This window comes from Mustela erminea, chromosome 1 (assembly GCF_009829155.1).
Source record: "Mustela erminea isolate mMusErm1 chromosome 1, mMusErm1.Pri, whole genome shotgun sequence".
NCBI lineage: Eukaryota > Metazoa > Chordata > Mammalia > Carnivora > Mustelidae > Mustela > Mustela erminea.
Genome location: NC_045614.1, coordinates 461291 through 481300, shown reverse-complemented (window position 1 = coordinate 481300; position 20010 = coordinate 461291). Strand labels below are relative to the sequence as shown.

Genomic DNA, 20010 nt, shown 5'->3' with positions numbered 1-20010 from the left:
GGCCTCTCCTGGTCCCCACAGGCCCCGGGGAGGCGGGGACCAAGACGCAGGGGACTCATTTCTGACAGGAGTGGAAAATGCCGGGGATGCAGTGGGCCACGGGGGCGCATGGGAACCACTGGGCTGCGACACTAGGGTTAGCTGACTCTCCACAACCCCTGGGGGCTGACCCAGGCTGGAGGGACTGGCCGGGGCCGGCCCGGGCCAGAGCCAGTGGCAGGGGAGCCAGCTGGCGGGAGGCTGGGCCTGCCCAGACTCCAGCCGAGCTGACCTTGAGCCTGTCACATTATGCATGCGGGGGTCACCAGGGTAAATGGATTAGACACCCCAGAAAATGTCTTCCAGCCCAGTTTTGCAGTGCCGGTGTGGTGTGGGGTTGGAAGCAGAAGCCTAGGCTTTCCCTTCCAAGTGTGCCGAGCCCCGGGGCTGCAGACCGCAGCCCACGCGCCATTTTCCTTCTTAGAATCATGTTTATCTCCTGGGCCAGGGGGCCGCTTGGGAGCTACACCTGCTGAATCGCTGAGTGTGAAAACGTGACCCACACCCCAGTGGGAAGGCTTGTGGGGGACAAGGCTGGGTCCTGGTCTCAGAAGACGGCAGAGGGCCTGGTGGGACGGTGGGCTGGGGGTTTCTGCTGGTGCCTCCCCTACCAGGCTCAGTCACCGCGCAGGCCAAGCTGAAGGGGCGATCCCGGGGGGCATGGGGGCAGATGCAGCATGAACATGGCTCTGTGTCGTGGTGACAAGGGGCTGGGAGGCAGAGAGGGAGAGGTATGGCAAAGGCCCAGAGGAAGGCCCGTGGAGGAGGGGGCGGGGGCAGGCCACAGCCCCCAGGGGTTTGGGCTCAGAGTAACAATGGCCTCAGAACCCAGGATGGCAGGAAACCTAGCCGAGGGGCTGGGGGACAGGCTAGGGCACCCCTACGCCTGCCATCTGTTCTCCCAAAATCCCTAACCTACACTTTGCACCAGCTCCTCCCCTCCAGGAGCTGCTGGCCACACCCACCCACTTGGAGAGAGAGCCCCCCCCAGCCTGTCCCCTGGGATGGTGGGGTCAGACCCTGTGCCCACCGCCCGCGGGACCCAGACACACCCAAGAAACCATCACAGGAGACTTTTCTGTTAAAAGTCAGAAGTGTTTTGTCTTGTTTTAATATCTCATCAACTTTACAGGGTTACAATTGTCTTAAATATTTCTGAAGTTTAAATACAATCTGCATAATAATGTTATAAAATGTAAACTTTCAGTGTTCTTTTTCAATTTCAAAATCACACACCTTTTTTTCTTCTTTGTTTTTTTGGTCTTTTGTCCTTTTTTTTTTTTTTTTTTTTTCCCTTTTAATACCTGAATGTTCTGCAAAAACTGAAATCGGTACAGGCCGCCCTGGCCAGGGCGACAAGGCCAGGCCCGGCCAGAGGTAGAGTCGTTTAAACCTATTTTTTAAAAAGTTTTTTTTCGCTTTAACCTGAGTGCTGGCGCAGGACCCACGCCGTCTGACGAACCCGAGAAACTGAAATTTCACATGTCAGGAATGAAAGGCTGCATTCATGTTTGCCAAGAAAAAAAATGCAAAAGCAAAAGTAAAGGGAGAGAAACGCCAAAGTGGACGAGAGCGGTCAGGATGGGAAAGGGGTGTACGAAGGCAGAACTACGGAAAGGGACATGCTGCCCCACCCCGCTGCCCGGCTCCTGGCTCGGGGTCCCATGGAAGCTTCTGGAAGCATCATCTCCAGCAGGGGAGCCCCAGAGAGCTCCTCTCCACCCTGTTTGGGGTCCCCGCCCTCCCCCTGCGAAGCTCGCTCAGGAATGAGCGGGCCGAGGGCACAGACAGCTGCCCCCCGTCCTCTCCTGCCTGGGGCTTCAGAGGGGGCACGGCTCTGCACCCCCGAAAGCCCCCCTTTCCTACGCTCCAGGGACAGGAGGGACAGGGGGTTGCACGGGCACCGAGAGCAGAGACAGGGGAGGACCCCACTCGCATTCCCAGCGAGGGTGGGTCACCGGGCACGGCCGCCCCTGGGGCTGGCCAGGCCCCCCGCCCCGCCCCCACCTGTCCCCTACAATCATCACAGCACAGCAGGCCGCACCCCGAGTTACCTCTGGAGGCCACATGGGTCCCAACGCAAGGACACGCATGAAGACGCGCGCGCGCACCCACAAAGCGGGCCCACAGCCTTCCAGGTGGAGGGGAGTGCGGGGGGGGCAGGGCACGGGGTTTGGCATCGAGAGTCAGACCTGAGGTAGAAGGTGAGGCAGACACCCCCCACGTGGGCGCGTCCGGGAGACCCTGAAGGCAACAGGTCGGGGCGTCCACAGGTCAGGCTGGGACCAGAGGAGCCGGGCGGCGGGTGGGGGGGCGCGGGTTCTCCGCGTGGAGCCGGGTTGTGCGGGGGGGGGGGGGGGACGACGACAAAGAGATCCCCCTCCCACCATGATTGTGCTGCTGCAGCGAGAGGAAAGGGCAGAACTTTCTAGAAGGAAAAGCAGAGGGAGACCCCGCCCCTAGAAGGCTGAGGGGTGGGAGTGTCAAGGACCCTGAACTATTCCAGACCCAGCACAGCCCCACACAAGGGAAAACCCAGCCTTGGGGGCCCAGGACCCCCCTCGGGTCTCCCAGGCTGGCACTGCCCCCCCTCAGCCTCGTTAGGTCGGGCCCCTGAGCCCAATTAGAGAACACAGGCTCGCCCTGGGAACAGCAGAGTCAGTGCCCCCCCCCAAAAGTCCCGCCCCAATGCCTCCGGGTCCGCAGGGACATGGCAGGCGTCAAGAGGGCCCCCCCACCTGCCTGGGCCGTAGGGCAGACGGTGCTGTCTCCCCAAGACCACGGCCAGCCCCCAGCCTCCCACCAGCTGTGCCCCCCGACACGCACCTTCTAAGCAGGAGGAAGGGTCGTGTGGAGACGGGGTGCGGCCTCCTGTTACTGTACCTACTCCAGGGGGCTGTGGCCCCAAGCCCAGGGGCCAAGAGAGAAGGAACGAGCAAAGTTAAAGAGGAGAGAATGGAGGGGGGCGTTCAGGTGCCGTCGCTCCAAAAACCTCGCCCTGAGCGGAGCCCGGCTCCCCTGCCCCCCAAGATGTCTCCCAGAGCAGCCCTCCCCACCTTCCCCGGGGACGCCCCCAGGCCACATTCATCCCTGAGACAGGAGCCTGGGGGCTGCCCTAGGTGGAGCCCCTCCCACGCCCCGGGCCCTTCCTCTAGTCTCGGGCGGGAGGGCCAGCTCCAGCACCTGCCCACAGCACCTGAGTTCATCACCTGTCCTGGCTCTGGCCAGCTGCCCCCCGCCCCCCACCCCTGCACCACAGGAACCACACGAAGGAACCCAAGTCAGTCGTGGGAAAATAGAAAGGGTATTACTTTTTTCTTTTGTTTTTTTGTGGTTGTTTTTGTGTTGTTTTTTTTTTTGCTTTTTCAAGTCCAGTTTCCCTGAATGAGCACAAATATATAGATATATATATATATACTTTTCCTAAGGTCTGATTCCTCCCCCAAGAATAAAATAGATTATTTACAAAACAAACCCCCAAAACCTCTTAAAAAGCCTATAGATCTTGAGTATCACTGTTTCTTTAAAAAAAAAAAAAAAAAAAAGTAGTTCCCAAAAGCAACAAGAAAAAAAATTTCAGCTGATCTTGGCTCAGGGGTTTCTTTCAACACAAGGATTTGGGTATGGTGAGTGTGTGATGAATGAAAAAAAAAAAAAGGAAAAAAACAGATGAAAATGAAAACACACAGTGCAGGGATGTATGAGGTAAACAGGACCGGCTTCTGTGGCAACCGATCCGCACAGACCCAGACCCCCGTCAGCTGGTCCAGCCGGGCTGCAGCCCTCGGAGACGCGGCCCCTCTCTCTTCTGACTTCCTCTTACAATTCACGTCTCTGAATGTCCGAACCTGAGTAATTCAAGTGTTCCTTGGTTTTCCCCTGTTTTATTAAATTTTCTTTATATATATATATGTATATATCTTTTTCTTTCTTTTTGGCGTTAGCTGTGGCTCCTTTCTGGATACCTCCCCTCCCCACCCGTATCTACCGCCATCCCGGCCCCTGCGTGGCCCCCCTCGACTCCCGCCCCCCGGCCCAGGCAGCCTCCTGGGCTGGGAGCGGCGGGTGGGGAGTGGTACGGTTAAGGCAATGAGTTATTTGAGGTAGAAGATGCGGCAGGTGTGGACAGCCCCGCCGGCCCGGCCTGGCTGCCGGCGCTGCTGCTGGTCCCGCTGTTCCCTCCCCGGCCGACGCCGGCGGCTTTGCTGGGAGCTGGGTGTGGTGCGGGCGCCGGCGGCTGAGCAAACAGCACTCCTAGTGCGAGGACAGGAGAAACGTGTCATGTGGTTGGGAAGATGACGCAGCAGGGGCTGCGTCACGGGACGCCGTGAGCACGGGCCCCCTGCAAAGTCACCCAGGGACCTGGCGGCCCGTGACAGCCACGGGTCCCTTCTCTGTCCCTTGGCAGCACCTTCGCGGAGCCACCGAGCTGTCTGACGTCCGCAGCACCCCCTGGGAGCCCCCGTGAGCTACGGGCTGGCTACACGGTGTTTCAGAAGGAACTCGGGACCACCGCTTGCCGTGGGAGAAACAAGTGTCCTCAAGTTGCGGGCTGAGTATGCCCCGGGGGCTGGCTCACAAGTGTCCTCAAGTTGCGGGCTGAGTATGCCCCGGGGGCTGGCTCGCTCTGGTCGTACCCGGGCAGAGCCCTGCTGGGTGGCCCTGGTGGGGGCGGGGGCAACACCAACCCCGGGCTCCTGAGTTAACAGGAGACAGTGCTCAGGGCCCCGCGGGTCCTACCTGTGTACATGATCCCGTTAATCTCCACTGACATGCTAATACTGTTACTGCCATTGGGGCCGGTCAAGCTCGGGGCAGAGTCCTGGCGGCTCTCGCAGGCTGCGGGAAGAAGAAACACCACCATCGGTAGTCACAGGCCCATCTGGGCGAGGACCTGCTTCTGTCAGCACACACAGTAGGTGCTCACTAAATATTTACTGAGGAAGATATCTGTCTAAAATTTGCTTCTCTCATGATGATAAGTCTGAAGCTACGTCAAACCATCTCATTCTTTTTAACAGCCCCAGAGCTAGCCTACTAGCTTTGCCGGAGATACGGAGTGGAATCACTGGGTTACAGGGCAAGAATGTTTTCTATTTTAAGAAGAGATTGCCAAATTGTCACCTGTTTACACTCCCAGCAGCAGGACTCAATGGGCGCATTTTCCCACATCCCAACCAACATTTAATATCGTCAAACTCTGATGGCTTAAAAAACGGTATCTCTTTGTTAGCATGTAGATCCCGAACTCAGCTTTCCATGGGCATTTTCTACTAGTCATTAATTCATTTTATCTCTTTCTCTTTCTTATTGATTTGTGGGCACTCTTTACATATGTTGGCTATGAAGCCCTGATTTTGCTGCATAGGCAGGAAGCAGGGAGGGTCTGGGTGCCGGGTGGGTACCTTGGCTGTTGATACGAATGCTCATGGGCAGCTGGGCTGTCATGGCCAAGAAATTCTGCTGCAGTGCCCGCTGCACAAGCCGGTGCTGCTCGTCTGCCACCAGGGCCATCTTTTTCTCAGGAGGCTCCCCAGACTCCAGCTTCTCCCGCAGCTGCTCCAGCGCAGCTGCCTGTGCAGCCACAGCTGCCTGAGCTGCTGCTGCTTGTACAGCCGCTGCCTGAGCTGCCACCACAGGGTGGCCTGCCAGCGACACTGGCAGGCGGCCCGGGACCGTGATGGGGATGGCCGAGTCCTCCTCTAGATGGGAGAGAAGAGGCATTGGCAGCCAGAGGGGCACCAAGGAGCCTGGTGCTGCCTTCACCCCTGGCAGGAAGGCACAGGTGTGCACACCCTCTCTGGGGAAGCAGCGAGGCTCTGGGACACACACGAGTGCCGAGGAGCCCTTCCTGAGGTCAGCCTGGTGTCGGAAACTGGCGTGTCAGAAACCACAGCCTAGTGCCATGGAGGGCGCAGCTGTGCTCGGCACCCACACAATCCCAAAAGCCCGCGACAGGGCGCTGGTCACGCACGACACTAGCGAGAGCAGTGAGGTCTCCCCGTGTGTCCTAAGGCACTCAGCGACCCGTCCGGAGAGGCCTCTCAATGACCCCTTGCCAGCCCCATGCTCCCACCCTCGCTTCACGGATGAGGGGACCCAAGCTCCAGGTGGCAATGGCTATGCCAAGGCCACAGAGCTGCAGGCACTGAGCTGAGACTCGAACCCAGGCAGCTCAGCTCCAGAACCAGCTCCCCCCTGTTCCCGTTTCGGTGGTGGAAACCAGGGTCCCACTGTGACCTGCTGTCTCTTCTTTACCTGACTCCTCCCCCGTGTCCTTCCCCTGTTGCCTGGCGTGTTTTCCCCCTCTGCACCAGGCCCTCGGCCAGAAGCTTTGTGGCAATCCCCAACCCCCGTCTGGTTGCACGGGAACACCACCTGGGGGCCCCTGGGACCCTTCACCACGGCCCCCATGGCTGCCCATCGCTTCCTGGCTCCCTCCTGTCAGGAAAAGCTCCTTCCCGCCCACCGCCCCCGCCCCAGCTCTGGCGCAGGATGTCATGCGCCGCGAGTGGCTGACAACCATTGGCGGGGGGACCGCCAGGGCTCCCGGGCGGAGGGGGGTGGCGGTGGTGGGTAAACCGAGGTGCCCGAAGACTGAAGGAGCGGTCGTTGGAGACCGCGCTCGCCTCGGACCTGAGCAGCCTGAACCGTGGGGATTCCCCTGGACCCTCAGGCTACTCAGAGGGTAGGGGGTCACAGCCCGTGGGGCAGGGGAGGAACACTCAGTGACCCAGCCTGGGGCCTGGGGCCGCACGTGAAGTTAGTGGCTCTGTGTTACGGGGGATTCGGAGGTTCAGCGGGAGAGAAGGCCGACATCGACTGGTGATGCCAGTCACGGATGGGGGGGCTGCCTGGCGGACACCCGAAAACTCGGCCCACTGCCCGCTGGGCACCGACGTGCTGCAGGCCCCCCTTCTGCAAACCCACAGACACAGGGTAACTTTCCCCACGACCCGGCTGGAAGCTGGCCTCAGGGTGCACCACGCACCAGCTCCAGGCGGGTGAAGGTCAGCCTGATAGGCTACAAGGTCAAGACGCCTGCCGGATAGACGCAGTGTTGAGAAGGTTCGAAAGCTCCCAGAGCAAAGAATACAGCAACCGGCTAGTAACGTCTGCTAGGGGCGATGACCACGGCCATGTTATGACCGCTGGCCCAGCGACAGTCACCCCTCACGATGCCTGCCGCAGGGTCAGGAAAGAATACGGCGCGCAGTCAGCAACGTGGGCGCCCTGTGGCCCGGCCGGTCGGTCGGCCAGCGGTCGGCCAGAAATGTCTGCCCCGGGCCCCGGTGGGGCAGCTGCGCCCTCTCTCTCAGGCTGCCGCCGGAGGGCCCTCTGCGGGGCACGCTGGGGCTCATCCTCCGGTGACCTGGGGAGCAGCAGCGGCCCCTAGTCCCCTCAGCGGTCAGAGGGCCCCGCCAGCGTGGCGCCGAGTCAGGCCCCAAGGGGCGCCCCTTACCTTTCTTGATCTTGGGCGCAGGGGGCACGGAGCTGCCGTTGGTGCTGGCGGCGAGGCCCAGCGAGGGCACGGGCAGCTTGGGCGAGGACAGCATGCCGTGCGCGCCGCCGGGCGAGTAGGCGAACAGGGAGCCCCCGAAGCTCTGGCGCCGGCCCTCCCGCCGGTTGCTGTCGATGGCGGCCTGGAGCTCGTTGGGGCTGCTGAGGCCACGCTTCTCGCACTCGTAGGGGTACAGGTATTTCATGTACCTGCGTGCAGGGGGGCGGTGAGGGTGGCACGCGGGCGCCGTGCCTCCCGCCGCCCAGTGCGCAGTGCGGACCCCCGCCCCCGTCCCCCCAGCAGGCCCCCCCCAGGCGCTCACTGGGTCCGCAGGGTGAAGGCCGCGCTGGTGATGGACGTGGGCAGGTTGAGGCCCTTGGTGATCTCCCGCCACAGCTTCTTGTTGATGACCTCCACCAGGCCGCCCTTCTCCGTCACCAGCACGTACAGCATGAACAGGTCAAGCACTTGCTTGGCCATGATGGGGATGCGGTTCACGGGCGTCCCTGCAGGGGGGCGGGGGGCGGTGAGCGGAGGGGGCGCCGCTGCCACCGTCTGGGACCGACGCCCACGGGAGAGGGGTCGCCCCCACAGGGCACAGGGCACGCTGCTCTCTGGGGGGTGTCCGGGCTGCTGAGCTGCACCCCCAGCCCCCACCCCCCGGCGTCGGGAGCACCCATCGTGACAACCGCAGGCGTCCCTGGCGCGGCCCTGTGTCTCCTGGGGGCAGGGCTGTGGGGGGGTGGGGATCCCCCCCGAGAGAGTTTGAGGAAGCCTGTTTCCCCACCAGGGATCCGGGCTCCTGGCCGATCTCACCTGGGGGTCTGGAGATGGGGGCCGGCACAGGGCCAGGCTGCAGAGCCGCAGCAGAAACGCGGCCTCCGTTAGTTCTGCTCCCAGCTCAGCGAGCGGAGCCCACAAAACCACTCTGCCCAGTCCCAGGGGCCTGTGCCCTCGGCTGCCCACCCACCGCCCATTGCCCACGGGCTTTGCAGTCGGGAGGAGGCCGAGCTCCGCTGGGCCACTTTGCCACTTAAGAGAGGGGGGCGATGGGCCGGACCAAGGAGGGGGGGTTGCTCCCAGCGGATGGGCCTGGTCCCCCTGTCCACCGGCCTAAGCCTCAAGCCTCTGCTCCTGGCCCCATTGCCCTCGTGTGGGGGTCTTCAGCTTGGCCTGTGTGGCGCCTTCCTGGCTGGGGGAAGCCCCCCGTTAGAATTCTCCCTGCCCTTGCAATCCTGGGGTGCTGTCTGAGGCCCCCAGCTGCTGTCCTATCACCCGGGGTCCCCGACTTGGGACCCCCTGGCGCCCAGCCTGCGTCACGCACACCTGCAGCCCCCCAGAGATGGGCCCACGGTGGGCCCAGGTTGCGGCTCCCCGAGAAGGCCCGGCCCGGCTGGTCTGCTGGAGCTGGAGGTTCCAGAAACACTTCCTGCCACCTGTGTCCACATCTGCCCTTTCCAGGTTTCCAAAACCCCACGCACAGAGGACTGCCTGCAGAGGGCAGAGGGAGCCGGACTTCGGATCCCTGACCCTTGCCCAGTGCCATTTCTCCGCACAAGAGAGAGAGAGGAAAAGGCAACCCCCATGGCAGGGGTCCCCCCAGCCCACCCAGGATAGGGGTGTATGTTGCACACTGGGCAAGAACAGAAAGAATCACACAAAAGGTCCTCTGGGGACCCCGTGCCCAAGGTCGGCAGCCGGGCCTGCTGGGATGTTTACAGAAGGAGCCGGGTGGGGAGCCGAGAGGCTCCGGTGCAGGACCGGGCGTGGGGGCAGCGGGAGATAAGGAAGGGTGGGGAGGTCTTCAAGGAAACAGCAGGAGGGTGGGGTACAGGCAGGACCCCTCCCGCACTCCCAGCCCCCAGAACTCTGAGAGGCCTTTACTTTGTGATGTGGGAAAAGAAAGAACTTTCTGTCTGGAGTGAAGGCCTGTAGGATGCAGGACACGGCATCTGGCGGGGTGGGTGGGGGCATCTCCTGGACCTTCAGCCCCAGAGGCTGCCAGTTACAGAGGGCCAGGATCCCAGAAGACAGCACGGGTGAGGGGGGCTTGGGGCTGGGTTCTGAGGCATGTGTAGGAGTTTGTTGCTCCCTGTCCTCCGGGGTAGCCTGGCTTGGCACGAGAGGCAGGGCTGGACTCAGACCCTCAGAGCCCTGAGTGGCTGCCGGCTCCACTGCTGTTTCTGGGGCCTCCCCACCTCAACCACACCCACGGGTCGCTCACCCTACCTTCTGAACCTGCAGGACACCAGGCCCAGTCTTGGGCAGGGTGGGTGGGCTCCAGGCCTGGGGGCTCAGTGCTCCCTGCAGGGTGGGGGTGGGTGGGGGGCTCCCACAGGTGTGGATGGCTTGATAAAGAGAGTGGGGCCAGATCTCTCTGACCACACGGGGGGCAGCCGGCCCCAGCTGGGACTGCTCCCAACGATAACGAGGGGGCCCCCTGCCCCAGGACTGGGTCTGGCTGCCTCCGCCCCGGCAAGGCACCGGAGGGGTTAATGGGAAGGCCGCGGCCCTCCCTCCTCTTCCCTTCCGGCTGCTGGGCCTGGTGTTTACAGACGCTGTTGGAGAGGGAGAGGCATGCAGAGGGCCCTGGACAAAGCGGCTGGCGGTGGCCCCTGCAGTGGGCCCGAGTGGACCCTGCAGTGCCCCCCGGCCCCGCCCCTTCCTGCGTCCGGGGCTCGAGGACAAGTCCCCTCCCTGGGCCTCAGTTTCCTTCCCTGAACAGCAGGAGTTGTAATAGCTCCCACCAGAGGGGCTGGTTCTGGTCAGAGGGACTAGCCCCACACTGCAGGGGGTACCTCTAGAACCCCTCCCCCAGGTCCGTCCGTCCGTCCGTCCGTCCAGCTCTCTGCGCCCCACGGCAGCCCTGAGCTGAGGCTGAGGCCACGGGTGGGGCCGTGGGGCCCTTCTTGCTCCCCCAGGTCCTCTCTGCCCTTGGCTTTCCCCGAACGCCCCGGATACCCTCCAGCGTCTGGGCCTCGGTTTCCCCGAACGCCCCGGATACCCTCCAGCGTCTGGGCCTCGGTTTCCCCGAACGCCCCGGATACCCTCCAGCGTCTGGGCCTCGGTTTCCCCACGGGGACGCCCACCCCGACCAGTCCCGGCTCCCTGTGCCCAGGCCAGGCTATTTATGGCGTCCGTCTCACCCCAGAGCCAGGGGGGCCTGAGGGTGGGGTGGGCCGGGCACGCTGCTGGCACTCAGCCCGTCTGGGCTCCGCTGCACAGTGGGAACTGCTTCCGCCCCCCGACACAGGGAGAGGCACCGAGGCCCTGGCAGGCGCAGGCGAGGGGCCGGAGCTTCTCCTGTCCCAGCGCCTGCTGCCCTCCTGGGGAATCCAGCCCTGCTCCCTGTAGGCTGGCTCTGCGGCATGGGACCCTAGGGGCGGTGGGGGCCTAGGGGTGAGAACCCCATCACACCAGGCGTCTGGGCTGGGGACCTGAGACCTCCTACCCAAGGACCCACCCCTTAGATGCTCCCAGCTGTGTCTCCCGCATCAGACCTAACGGCCAAGCAGGCCCCGCCCTCCTGCCCGCCCCCTCCCCAGCTTCCCCCGACCCGCGGTGGGCGGCCTCACCTCGCTTCTGCATGAAGCTAAACAAATCGTCCAGGAACTCCTTCCTCTTGGGGTCCCCGTCCAGTTCGTAGAGCTGTGGGGTCAGGGAGCGGATGGAGAGGTCAGCGCCAGAGCCCGGGTGCAGGCGCCGCGTCCCCACGGAGCCTAAAGAGCCCGCCTCCACTTTCGGATGAGGACGCCGGTCCCCACGTGCGTTCCCAGCAGTGGCCACCACCAAGCCACACACCGGGCAGCGCAGAGCAGAGGTTTACTCTCCCCCCACTGCGGAGGGCAGAGCCCAGGTCCATGCGCATCAGGGCCGAGCCCCCCGGAGGCTCCAGGGCACGGTCCCTCCCGCTCCCCCAACTCCAGCGTCGGCCTCGGCCTCTTGGGCGTCCTCCACGCGTCCTGTAGGCTGTGCCCACCGGACCAGGGCCGCCTTGTCAGAGGGCACCTGCCTGACCGCAGCTGCAGGGACCCGATCTCAAGCCAGGCCTCGTTCAACCCGTCACTTGGGGGACACAGTTGGGCTAAGACACACAACACCCGGGCCGGTCGCTGCCTTACAGCGGACCGACGCATCTGGTGCTGTCCTGAGCCACACTCTCGCCTTTGCTCCAGGCGTGGCTCCATTTTGTAGATGTGGAAACTGAGGCTCAGAGGCAGACGTGAATCCAGAGCCTGGGAATGTCAAGGCCTCTGGGCCCACGCTCTGTCCCGGGCACTGGCTGCTGGGGTTCGCCTGTCCCTGCACTGGTGGTTAGGGGCCCCCCCAGATGCACAGACCCTCAGCTCCCAGGAGCCGGCAGAGCTAACTGGGGGCTGGAGTTTGTGCAGGCGGGGTGGGGAGGCCAGCAGCAAACAGCAATCTTCAAATTAAGCCCTGGGGAATGGACCCCGAAGGTTCAGGACTGCAGGGGGCCTCGAAACCACCCATCAGCCCCGGCCAGGGCAGCCCATCATTAGGGCCCAGGAACGCGGCAACGCCCAGCGCCTGTGCCTGACCAACCCCGGGGCCTGGGCAGGCAGGGTCCCTGGGGCTAGCTACTCCTCAGCCAGCTCACTCCTCTCTGGGCTTGGGTTTCCCGGTCCTGGAGCGGAGACAGAGTGGGGCCTCCGGGCACAGGCCGGGGTGGTCCAGGCTGGGTCTTTTGTCTCTGCCCTGATCCAGCTGGGCCGGCCAGCCGCATTCCTGGGCTGATTTATGGTGGTCTGGGAGGCCCTGCACTTCCCCCTGCCTGGGGCCCGCGGCCTGCAGCTACGCCTCCCCGTGGGCGCGCGCCTGTCCCCCACCATACATCCCACCACGTGGGGCAACACGCAGTGCGGTCTCCCGCCCGCCCACGGGCACTTCGTCCGGCTCCTCGCAGTGTCCAGACGGGGTGAGCGCACAGCAGCCGAGCGAGTGGACGTCCGACGGGCCCCGAGGGCTCAGCCCCAGCGGGAGCAGGGGTGGCCCTCCAGCTCGCCGCCACCCATGCCTCAGACCACGACCTCACCTAACGGGGTCTTCAGGGACGTCACCCGCTAAGACGAGGTCGTACTCACCGGGTGAGGGCCAGCCTCACCTGACCACAAGTGTCCTTATGGAGGACAGACGGGGCCCAGGCAGAGATGTGGCCACGCCTGATGCTGGAAGAGGCAGGAGGGACCCGCCCCAGAGCCCGGCCTGGATCTCAGACCTCAGCTTCCGAAATGCAGGAGGACTCCGCTGCTTTCAGCCCCCAAGTCCGTGGTCATTGTTAGGGCCACTCCCGTGGGGCTCAGGGACCACATGCCCCTCCTGACGGGGCCAACAACTCCTGTGAGATCCCAGCCCAGGGGACCACCTTGCCAGAACCTTCCCTGCACCCCGCCGTGCCCCAACTTTCCTTCCCATCAATGCAGAAGTTTTGCCCTGAGCTCCCGGAGCCATGGTGACACCGGGTTCCAGCTGGGGAAACTGAGGCTCAGGACAGAGACCTGCCGCAGGGGCAGCTGGCTGGCTCGGTGGGGGGCCGTTAACTCCCAGGCCCATGGTGGGTGGACAGGCCTGCAGCACAGCCCGGTCAGACCCCCGTGGGGCCGGGGTATTGTCTGGGGCCGTAAAGGGGGCTGTGCCGGCCCCCGGCTGCCGGGGAGGAGGGAGCTCTAATGGCTGCTGGGGGCAGCCGGCAACAAAGGGGCAGTAAAGACCACCCGGCTTTATGGGGCTCCGGCCCCGAGTTCCGCTCCCCTGCAGGCTGCGCCCTGCCCTGGCCAGACCGGAGGGATGGGGGCGTGGGGGCCGGCGTCCAGACCCCATTGTGGGCCGGCGGGCCAGCTGTCTGTCCTCGCTGGGCTCCAGGCCGCCCCGCGTAGAGCCTGGGCCGTCGTCCCGCAGGAGTCTCAGGCTGAAACCTTGCCCTGCTCAGGGTGGGCCAGGAGGTGCCGAGACAGGTCACCTGCCACAGCCACAAACCAGGGCTGGAGACCGGAGAACCTTCCAGAAGCCCCTCTCTGGGCTGCCTGCCTCCTGGAGCCCGCAGCCAGTGTCCCCGGGGGCCCCACGCAGGGTGCTCGCGTCACGGGGTCTGACTCAGGCTCCCGGTTGACCAAGGGACGCCCTGTAGCCCCAGGGTCTGCAGACCCTCCCTGCAGGCAGCTCGCTGCTCCCGGAACCTGCTGGGCGCAGAGGCAGGCCGACCTCCGGGAGACCCCACGCTCCGCACCCTCGGGGACATGTGCTGGGGCGGCCCGTTTTCTTGCTCCCTGACACCCCTGCTCCCAGCCCTTCCGCCGCCCCTTGTCTGGGAGCAGGCACACAGCAGCTGCTCAGTAAACGCCCTGGACAGCTCGGGGCACCCTGGTGATGGGGCGCCCGTCCCTTCCCAAACCCTTTATGTGCCCCGCAAGGCTCAAGCTTTGGGTGGGTGACACCCTGCGCCGGGGCTGGGGGGTGCAGAGGGTGGCTCTACCCCGTCACTTCCTGCCCTGTGACCTGGGTCCGCCAGCATCCACCCGCCCGGCCACACCTGTCTGTCCACCAGTGACATGGGTACAGAGCCTTGAGATGGGGATGTGGACAGGAGAGTCAGGGCTGGAGGCCCCCAGGGTCCCCGCTGAGAAGTGCGCAGCCAAGTCCCTCCAGAGCCCGGTGGGGTGGTGGGTCACACTCAGCGCCCCCGTGGGGCCCCCGGCCGGTCTCCGGGCTGCGGCCGAGGGTGAGGGAGGGGGTCAGGCCACTCAGTGCTGAGGCTGGGCTGACCCTGGTTCAGTCTTCCCCAAATCACACTACCCACTTCACAGAAAAGGACACTGAGGCACAGGGTGAGGGCCAAGCCTCTCCGGTCACCCCAATGGGCAGCCAGAGGGCCTTCCCAGCAGCCTGAGCGGGAGCCCCCCACCTCGCAGTCTCCCGCATCCCTGTCACCCCCACTCCCCGGCCTCCCCGGCTTTCTGAGGGACAACATCCTGCCCGCCCCCTCCCCACCCCCAGCGGCCACGTGAGCTGGAGGCAGGCAAGGTCGGGAAGGCTCAGGTAGAGGCAAGCCCACCCTCCGGGCGCACAGATGGGCAAACAGGAAATTCTTGTTTGTGGCCAAGGAGCATTTCTGTCTGGGCTGCTGAGAAAGTCCTGGGGTCATGCTGTTGACCCGGCAGAGCTGTGTGTGTGCCACGTGTGTCGGGGGTGGGGGGACCCTTCAGCCTCGGGGCGAGAAGACAGCAGACCCCTGGGGAGCCCGGCAGCTCAGCCCCAGCGCCCGGCCCCATCCCGGCCCCGGCCCGGAAAGAGGGAGGAGAAGCTCCCTCCCAGCCGCCACCGACCCCGCAGGACAGGGGCCTGGCCTGGGGACGTGTCCATGTGGGCCCAGGTCCATGTGGGCTGGGCACCACCAGGGCTGCCTCCCGAGGCGTGACTGGCCCCGAGAAGGTCCCGTGGGCGGGAGGCCCCACCTGGCCAGCAGCGCGCCGGTTCCCAGCCTGTCCCAGGGGCCCGAGGTGGCGTCCAGCCCAAGGCCGAGGGGCCCAGGCTGTAAAGCAGCCGCCCCCGCCTGTGGGGCCCCTGGGAGGACCTTTGCCCCTTTAACGGTGTCTGCTTAGGCCCCCTTCTGCCACCCAGGCGGCTCCAAAGTCCGCAGGGCCCCACCTGAGGCCATGGTCCTTCCAAGGCAGAGACAGGGGCCCAAAGCAGGAAAAGTCAAGGAAGGGCCTGGTGAGCTCTGAGCCCCCCAGGAAGAGGCAGCAGAGAGACGCCCAAGGACAGAGGCTTCCCGATGCTGCGGCTCCGGGGAAACCAGAAATGCGCCCTCCACAGCCACCAGCGGGTCCCAAATGCCCCAGACCAGACGTGCTCAGAGCCGGGGCCGGGGACGGGTGAGGGGTCGGGGGCAGGCCCGGGACCCCAAGTGCTGTCACTCTACCTACTGTCCCTGAACCTTAAGAACAATGTATTTATGGGATTGAGAATCACATTACACAGAATTCACCGTTTCAAAGTGTTTCAGGGTGTTGAGTGGATTCAGAGTCCTCCAGTCGTGGCCTCTGTGTGATTCCAGCATTCCGTCTGTCCGAACAAACCCCGTCCCCATCGGCCCTCACCCCTCCCCTCCCCAGCCCCCGGCCCCCACGAGCCCCCTTCCCGTCCGTGGAGGAGCCTGGTCGGGACGTGTCACACGCGTGGACTCACACCCGTGTGGCCTCCTGTGTCTGGTCCCCTCCCTGTGCGTCATGGGCTCGGGGCCGGCCCCGGGGGGCCTCGCTGCTGCTGGTGGCCGGGGACGTTCACTGTTTGCCCATCGGTGGACGCTAGGTTGCTTCCACCTTTGGATTATTTTCTCGAACCCCACTGCTAGGACGGAAGCTATCAAATCCTCCATCTTCATACCCTTGGGGTTGTGGGCTAAGAACTGATTCCTTCCAAGGTCTGAGGGCAGAGCAAAGTAGGGAGAAGGCGACCCGGCTGTTTTCACCCCCTCCCCCCGGAAGACAGCCGGGAGCGGCCAGGACAGTCAGCCGGATGCTGCTTCCTTCTCACAGCCTGCCCGGGACCTCTGATTTCTACACCCAGACGCCACCGTGTGCCTGCTCTCAAGCTGACCGTGGCTCCCTACTGCTCTCAGCGGCAAGGCCACACTTCCCAGCGGCCGCCTCCACTCCAGGTGCTCCCCATCGCTGGCCGTGCTCCCGCCGCACAGCTCTCGGCCGTGGGCCCGCCAGCTCTCTCCCCACGGTCGGCGCACCTGCTGGGCTCTCCAGCGGGAGCCCTAACCCTAACCCTCACCTCTGCACGCCCTCCCACAGTCCGGCTTGACCCCCGGGCCCGGGCCGCACGTCCCGAGAGGCCCTCGGCACCCTCACAGGGGCCTGTGTGCGCTCATTCTGGGACAGTATCCCCCCACCCAGATGAGAGCCCCTCAAGGGCGGAACCAGGGACCATGGGAACCAGGGACCATGGGAGCCGGGCACGGCGCCTGGGACACAAGGCACCCACTGACGAAGGAAGGAAGGGGAGAAGGTTCCCTCAGGCTCTCGCCGCCTCTGCCTGTGCCCTGTCACAGCTCAGCCCTGATGTACCTCTCCAGCCCCAGTGGCCCCCGCCCCAATCCCCCAGAAGGCCCTCCCGACCGAGATGACTCAGCGAGCACAGCCGTTGCGGTGGGCCCAGGTGGGCCGGGAACAGAGTCCCTGGGGCTGCCCCAGCCTCCCTACTCACAGAGACACCCACAGCCGCCGTGCGCCGGGCAGGCGGGGCCGCCCCCTTCAGCCCACGGTGCACTTGGGGAAACTGAGGCGGGTGTTTGCAGCGCCAACAACCTGCTAAGTGTGTTATCTATGCTTCCCTGTGGCTGAAGCAGGCGTGTGGGCCTCACCCAAGGTCCCGCGGCCCCAAACGGCAAAGCTCTGGCCTCGGCCCTCCCCGCAGTGACCTCAGAGCAAACCACGTCACTGTGCCTGAAGAAAGCCAGACGGGGCTCAGTGGTGCCTCAGGAGGCAGCGGCTTAGGGTGGGACCGTCCCTGTCTGCACACCGAGCCTCAGTTTACCCATCACAGGGGGCAGGGACCACGCCATCAGGAAGCGGAGGCCGGCAGCCTGGCCCAGCACGGCTTCACTGCTGCGAAGGACGCAGATCAGAGGGCCCAGCTGGGCGCCCGGAGAGCTGCGCTTCCGAGGGACCGGTGGGTCCCGGAGACTCCCAGGACGCGGAGGGCGGTGGAAGCCCGCACGCCCGGAGCCCGCACGGTCGGGACAACCCAGGGTGGCCATTGGGCGGCCGCGGTCCGGCACCATCTGCCCGTCCAGGCCGGCGGTGCAGGCACGTGACAGAGCCCCGGGCCGGCGGGGGACGCGGCAGGAGTCCAGCGAGGCCGCCGAGAGTCCGCGAGGACCCCGATGTGGCGTGCGGGAGGGGCCGTGGCCACGTCTGTCCTCACGGCCATCCCGCGAGCTGCCCTCCGGCGCACCTGAGCCCTGGGACACCCAGGCTGCCTTTCGCTTCCCGTCAGCGCGGGCTCAGCCTCCTCCTCACAGATGTGGCGGCCCCGGCAGCCTCACGGGAAATTGGGGAAGTGATTCTGGGCAGGGCAGAGACATCTGTCCGCTCGGCCACGCCACCCCAACCGGCCACGTGTCCCCTCAGAGAGACATGGCACCCCACCCACGATAGACAGTAATAAAAATCTCCAGAAACAAGTCACAAAGGCCCCCACGGGGCTGAACCTCCAAGGCGCTGCTTTCTGGGTGACGGCGGAGGCTGGGCAAGCGCGTACGGCTGACCACCGCCCCCCTCCCGACCAGCCTTGCGTGTGGCCACGGCCGCCCCAGGGCGTCACTGTCGTCCCCCAGGAAGTGGGCGAGGGCCCCTGCGGCCTCCAGGTGGGATGCACAGGTCAGAGCTAGGGGGCGGGCAGGGGAGCACCGACCTCAGGGCCAGACAATGTCACAGCTGGGGAAACTGAGGCCCAGGGGGCATGCCCACGGGCTGGAAAGCGGCAGAGGGATGATGGTGGGAAGCGGTGAGGGAGGAGGAAGCAGATGGCGCGGGCAGCCGAGGACACGTGGGTTGGGACAGCTGCCGGTCCCCGGGGAGCCCCTCAGCCACAGGCCGGCCCCAAGCACACAGACCGCTGTCCGAGCGGGAGCCCACGTCAGAGGGGAGAGAGAGCCACTGAGCACAGACTGCAGAGCAGCCTGGAACCCCGGGACGGAGCCCTCGCTGCCTCTGGAGGGAAGTGGGTGCCCCAGGCCCCGTGGGGGCCTCGTGCGGTTGGGGAGCAAGCCTGCCCTTCAGACCCGGGCTCTCTCTGGGCAAGCCAAAAATCCAGAATCCTCTCCCCGAGCCACTACTAATCAACTGCCACACACAGTCTTGGGGTATTTTGTACAAGGGTCACTGCACAAAATCATCCTGTCGCGCCCACCAGACTGCTGCCCTGCAGTGGCCCCAGGGTCCAGGGCTGTGGTCAGAGCCTGGCACCCAGGAAGTTAAGTCCCGTTGTGGGGTTTTCTTGGAAAGGGGCCACCGTCTCTGCCCGCACTCGTGCCCCCAGCAGCCCCAGGAGGCGCCAGGGACTCTCCGAGGCAGGAGGTGCTCCGAATGACCTGCCGGCTGCAGAGCGAGCTCCCTGCCCCCTTCCGCCCCTCCCCTGCATGGGCTCTCGGAACAGAGCTGCAGCCAGAGCCCTGCCTGGCCTGGCCACAGCAGCCCGGCCCACATGCGCTGTAGGAAGCCAGGGGGCTACTCCCCACCCCCAACCCCTGCCTAGCAATCGGGGAAGGGACCCTGGCCAGGGACCCCACTGGGCACACCCCCAGCCGGGGGCACAAGGACAGGATCTGTCCCATGGTGGCCAGCAGCCCAAGAGCCCCAGTGAGCCTAGCTCCGTGGGGAGACGTGAGCCAGACACGGCGGGCAGCCCCAGGCACATGCTGCAGGCAGCCCTGGGCACAGGCGGCGGGCGCCGGCCCCACCCTGCCCTGCTGCTCCTGGGCCGGGACACCACTAATGGTCAGTAACTATGGCAACGGCCAGCACTCCCAGGAGCACTGCCTTGATTTACAGCTGGGGAAACTGAGGCTCAAAGGGAGGCCCTCCAGCCGTGGTGGGGAAACAGGACAGTGTGGCTTCCCGCCCCATGTCCCCTTCCAGAGTCGGGCTCCCCACAGGCAAGCACACGACTGTCCCTGGGCACTCACAGGCAGGGGACGCCTGCTGCTCCTGGCCAACGGCAGCTGGGGGAGAGGATGGGGCGGTGCTGGGCAGGAGGACGTGCACCCACGGAGCCACCAGAGATCTGGGCAGCAGACCCCAGGGACTGGGTCCAGGCCCAGCCCGAGGCCTGAAAGACATCTGTGCGGCTGGTCACAAAGGAGGCGGGCGGTCAAGGAGGGACCCGGGTGGGACCCGGGCGACCCGCGTGTGCAGCAAGGGGCTTGACATCCTTACTCAGGACGGAGGTTTGGAGACACAGCCTGATGGGGCAGGGGACCCTCCGAGACCCCGCCTAGGGGGCAGAGGGTGACACAGCCTGACCAGGAACAGGGGCCTATGGCCACTCCCCGCCACTCCAGCCCGGACAGAGACGTGAGACCCACCCCCACGACCCATGGCCCCATCCAGACGCACCTACACAGCCCCCACCGGAACCTCTCCCCGCCGTGGCAGCACAGACCCGCCGACCCCTGTCTGGGCACTCGCAGACCCTTCCCACGCACCCGCGGCCCTCCCCACAGTTGGGCCAGCCAGGCCAAGCCACCCCGACACGGTCCCCTGGCGCAGGCGCAGACACGCCCGTCCAAGCAGACACACAAACACAGACACACCCTCACCGGCTGGCAGATAGTGGCCCCGACGGCCCGCCCTCGCCACAGTCCCGGCCCAGCCCATCGGGCCCCACACCCCCACCGCGAGCCACGCATCGCCCGCCTCTGCCCGCGGTCCCCAGCGCCCACGCGA

The 20010-nt window shown here is 65.0% G+C and overlaps 1 protein-coding gene and 1 long non-coding RNA gene across 8 annotated transcripts in view; both read right to left on the bottom strand.

Annotated features, from left to right (window-relative positions):
• Nucleotides 1-1310: 1310 nt before the first annotated feature.
• Nucleotides 1311-3230, bottom strand: LOC116568869. The gene is made up of 2 exons (XR_004276771.1): nt 2866-3230; nt 1311-2283 (listed from the first exon to the last, which is right to left on the bottom strand). It is a non-coding gene; the product is annotated as an uncharacterized LOC116568869 (long non-coding RNA).
• Nucleotides 3231-3359: 129 nt separating this feature from the next.
• Nucleotides 3360-20010, bottom strand: part of ARID3A (AT-rich interaction domain 3A) — a 28523-nt gene continuing 11872 nt past the window's right edge. For 6 of the 7 annotated variants that reach the window (XM_032304457.1, XM_032304487.1, XM_032304461.1 and 3 more), the window contains exons 4-9: nt 11116-11188; nt 7863-8046; nt 7502-7749; nt 5445-5741; nt 4780-4878; nt 3360-4293 (exon numbers count right to left, since the gene is read on the bottom strand). In XM_032304457.1, coding sequence (XP_032160348.1) covers nt 4121-4293; nt 4780-4878; nt 5445-5741; nt 7502-7749; nt 7863-8046; nt 11116-11188 — 1074 coding nt within the window. In that variant the 3' untranslated portion in view covers nt 3360-4120. The remainder of the gene's footprint in view (nt 4294-4779; nt 4879-5444; nt 5742-7501; nt 7750-7862; nt 8047-11115; nt 11189-20010) is intronic. The other variant, XM_032304478.1, reaches the window with a different exon arrangement.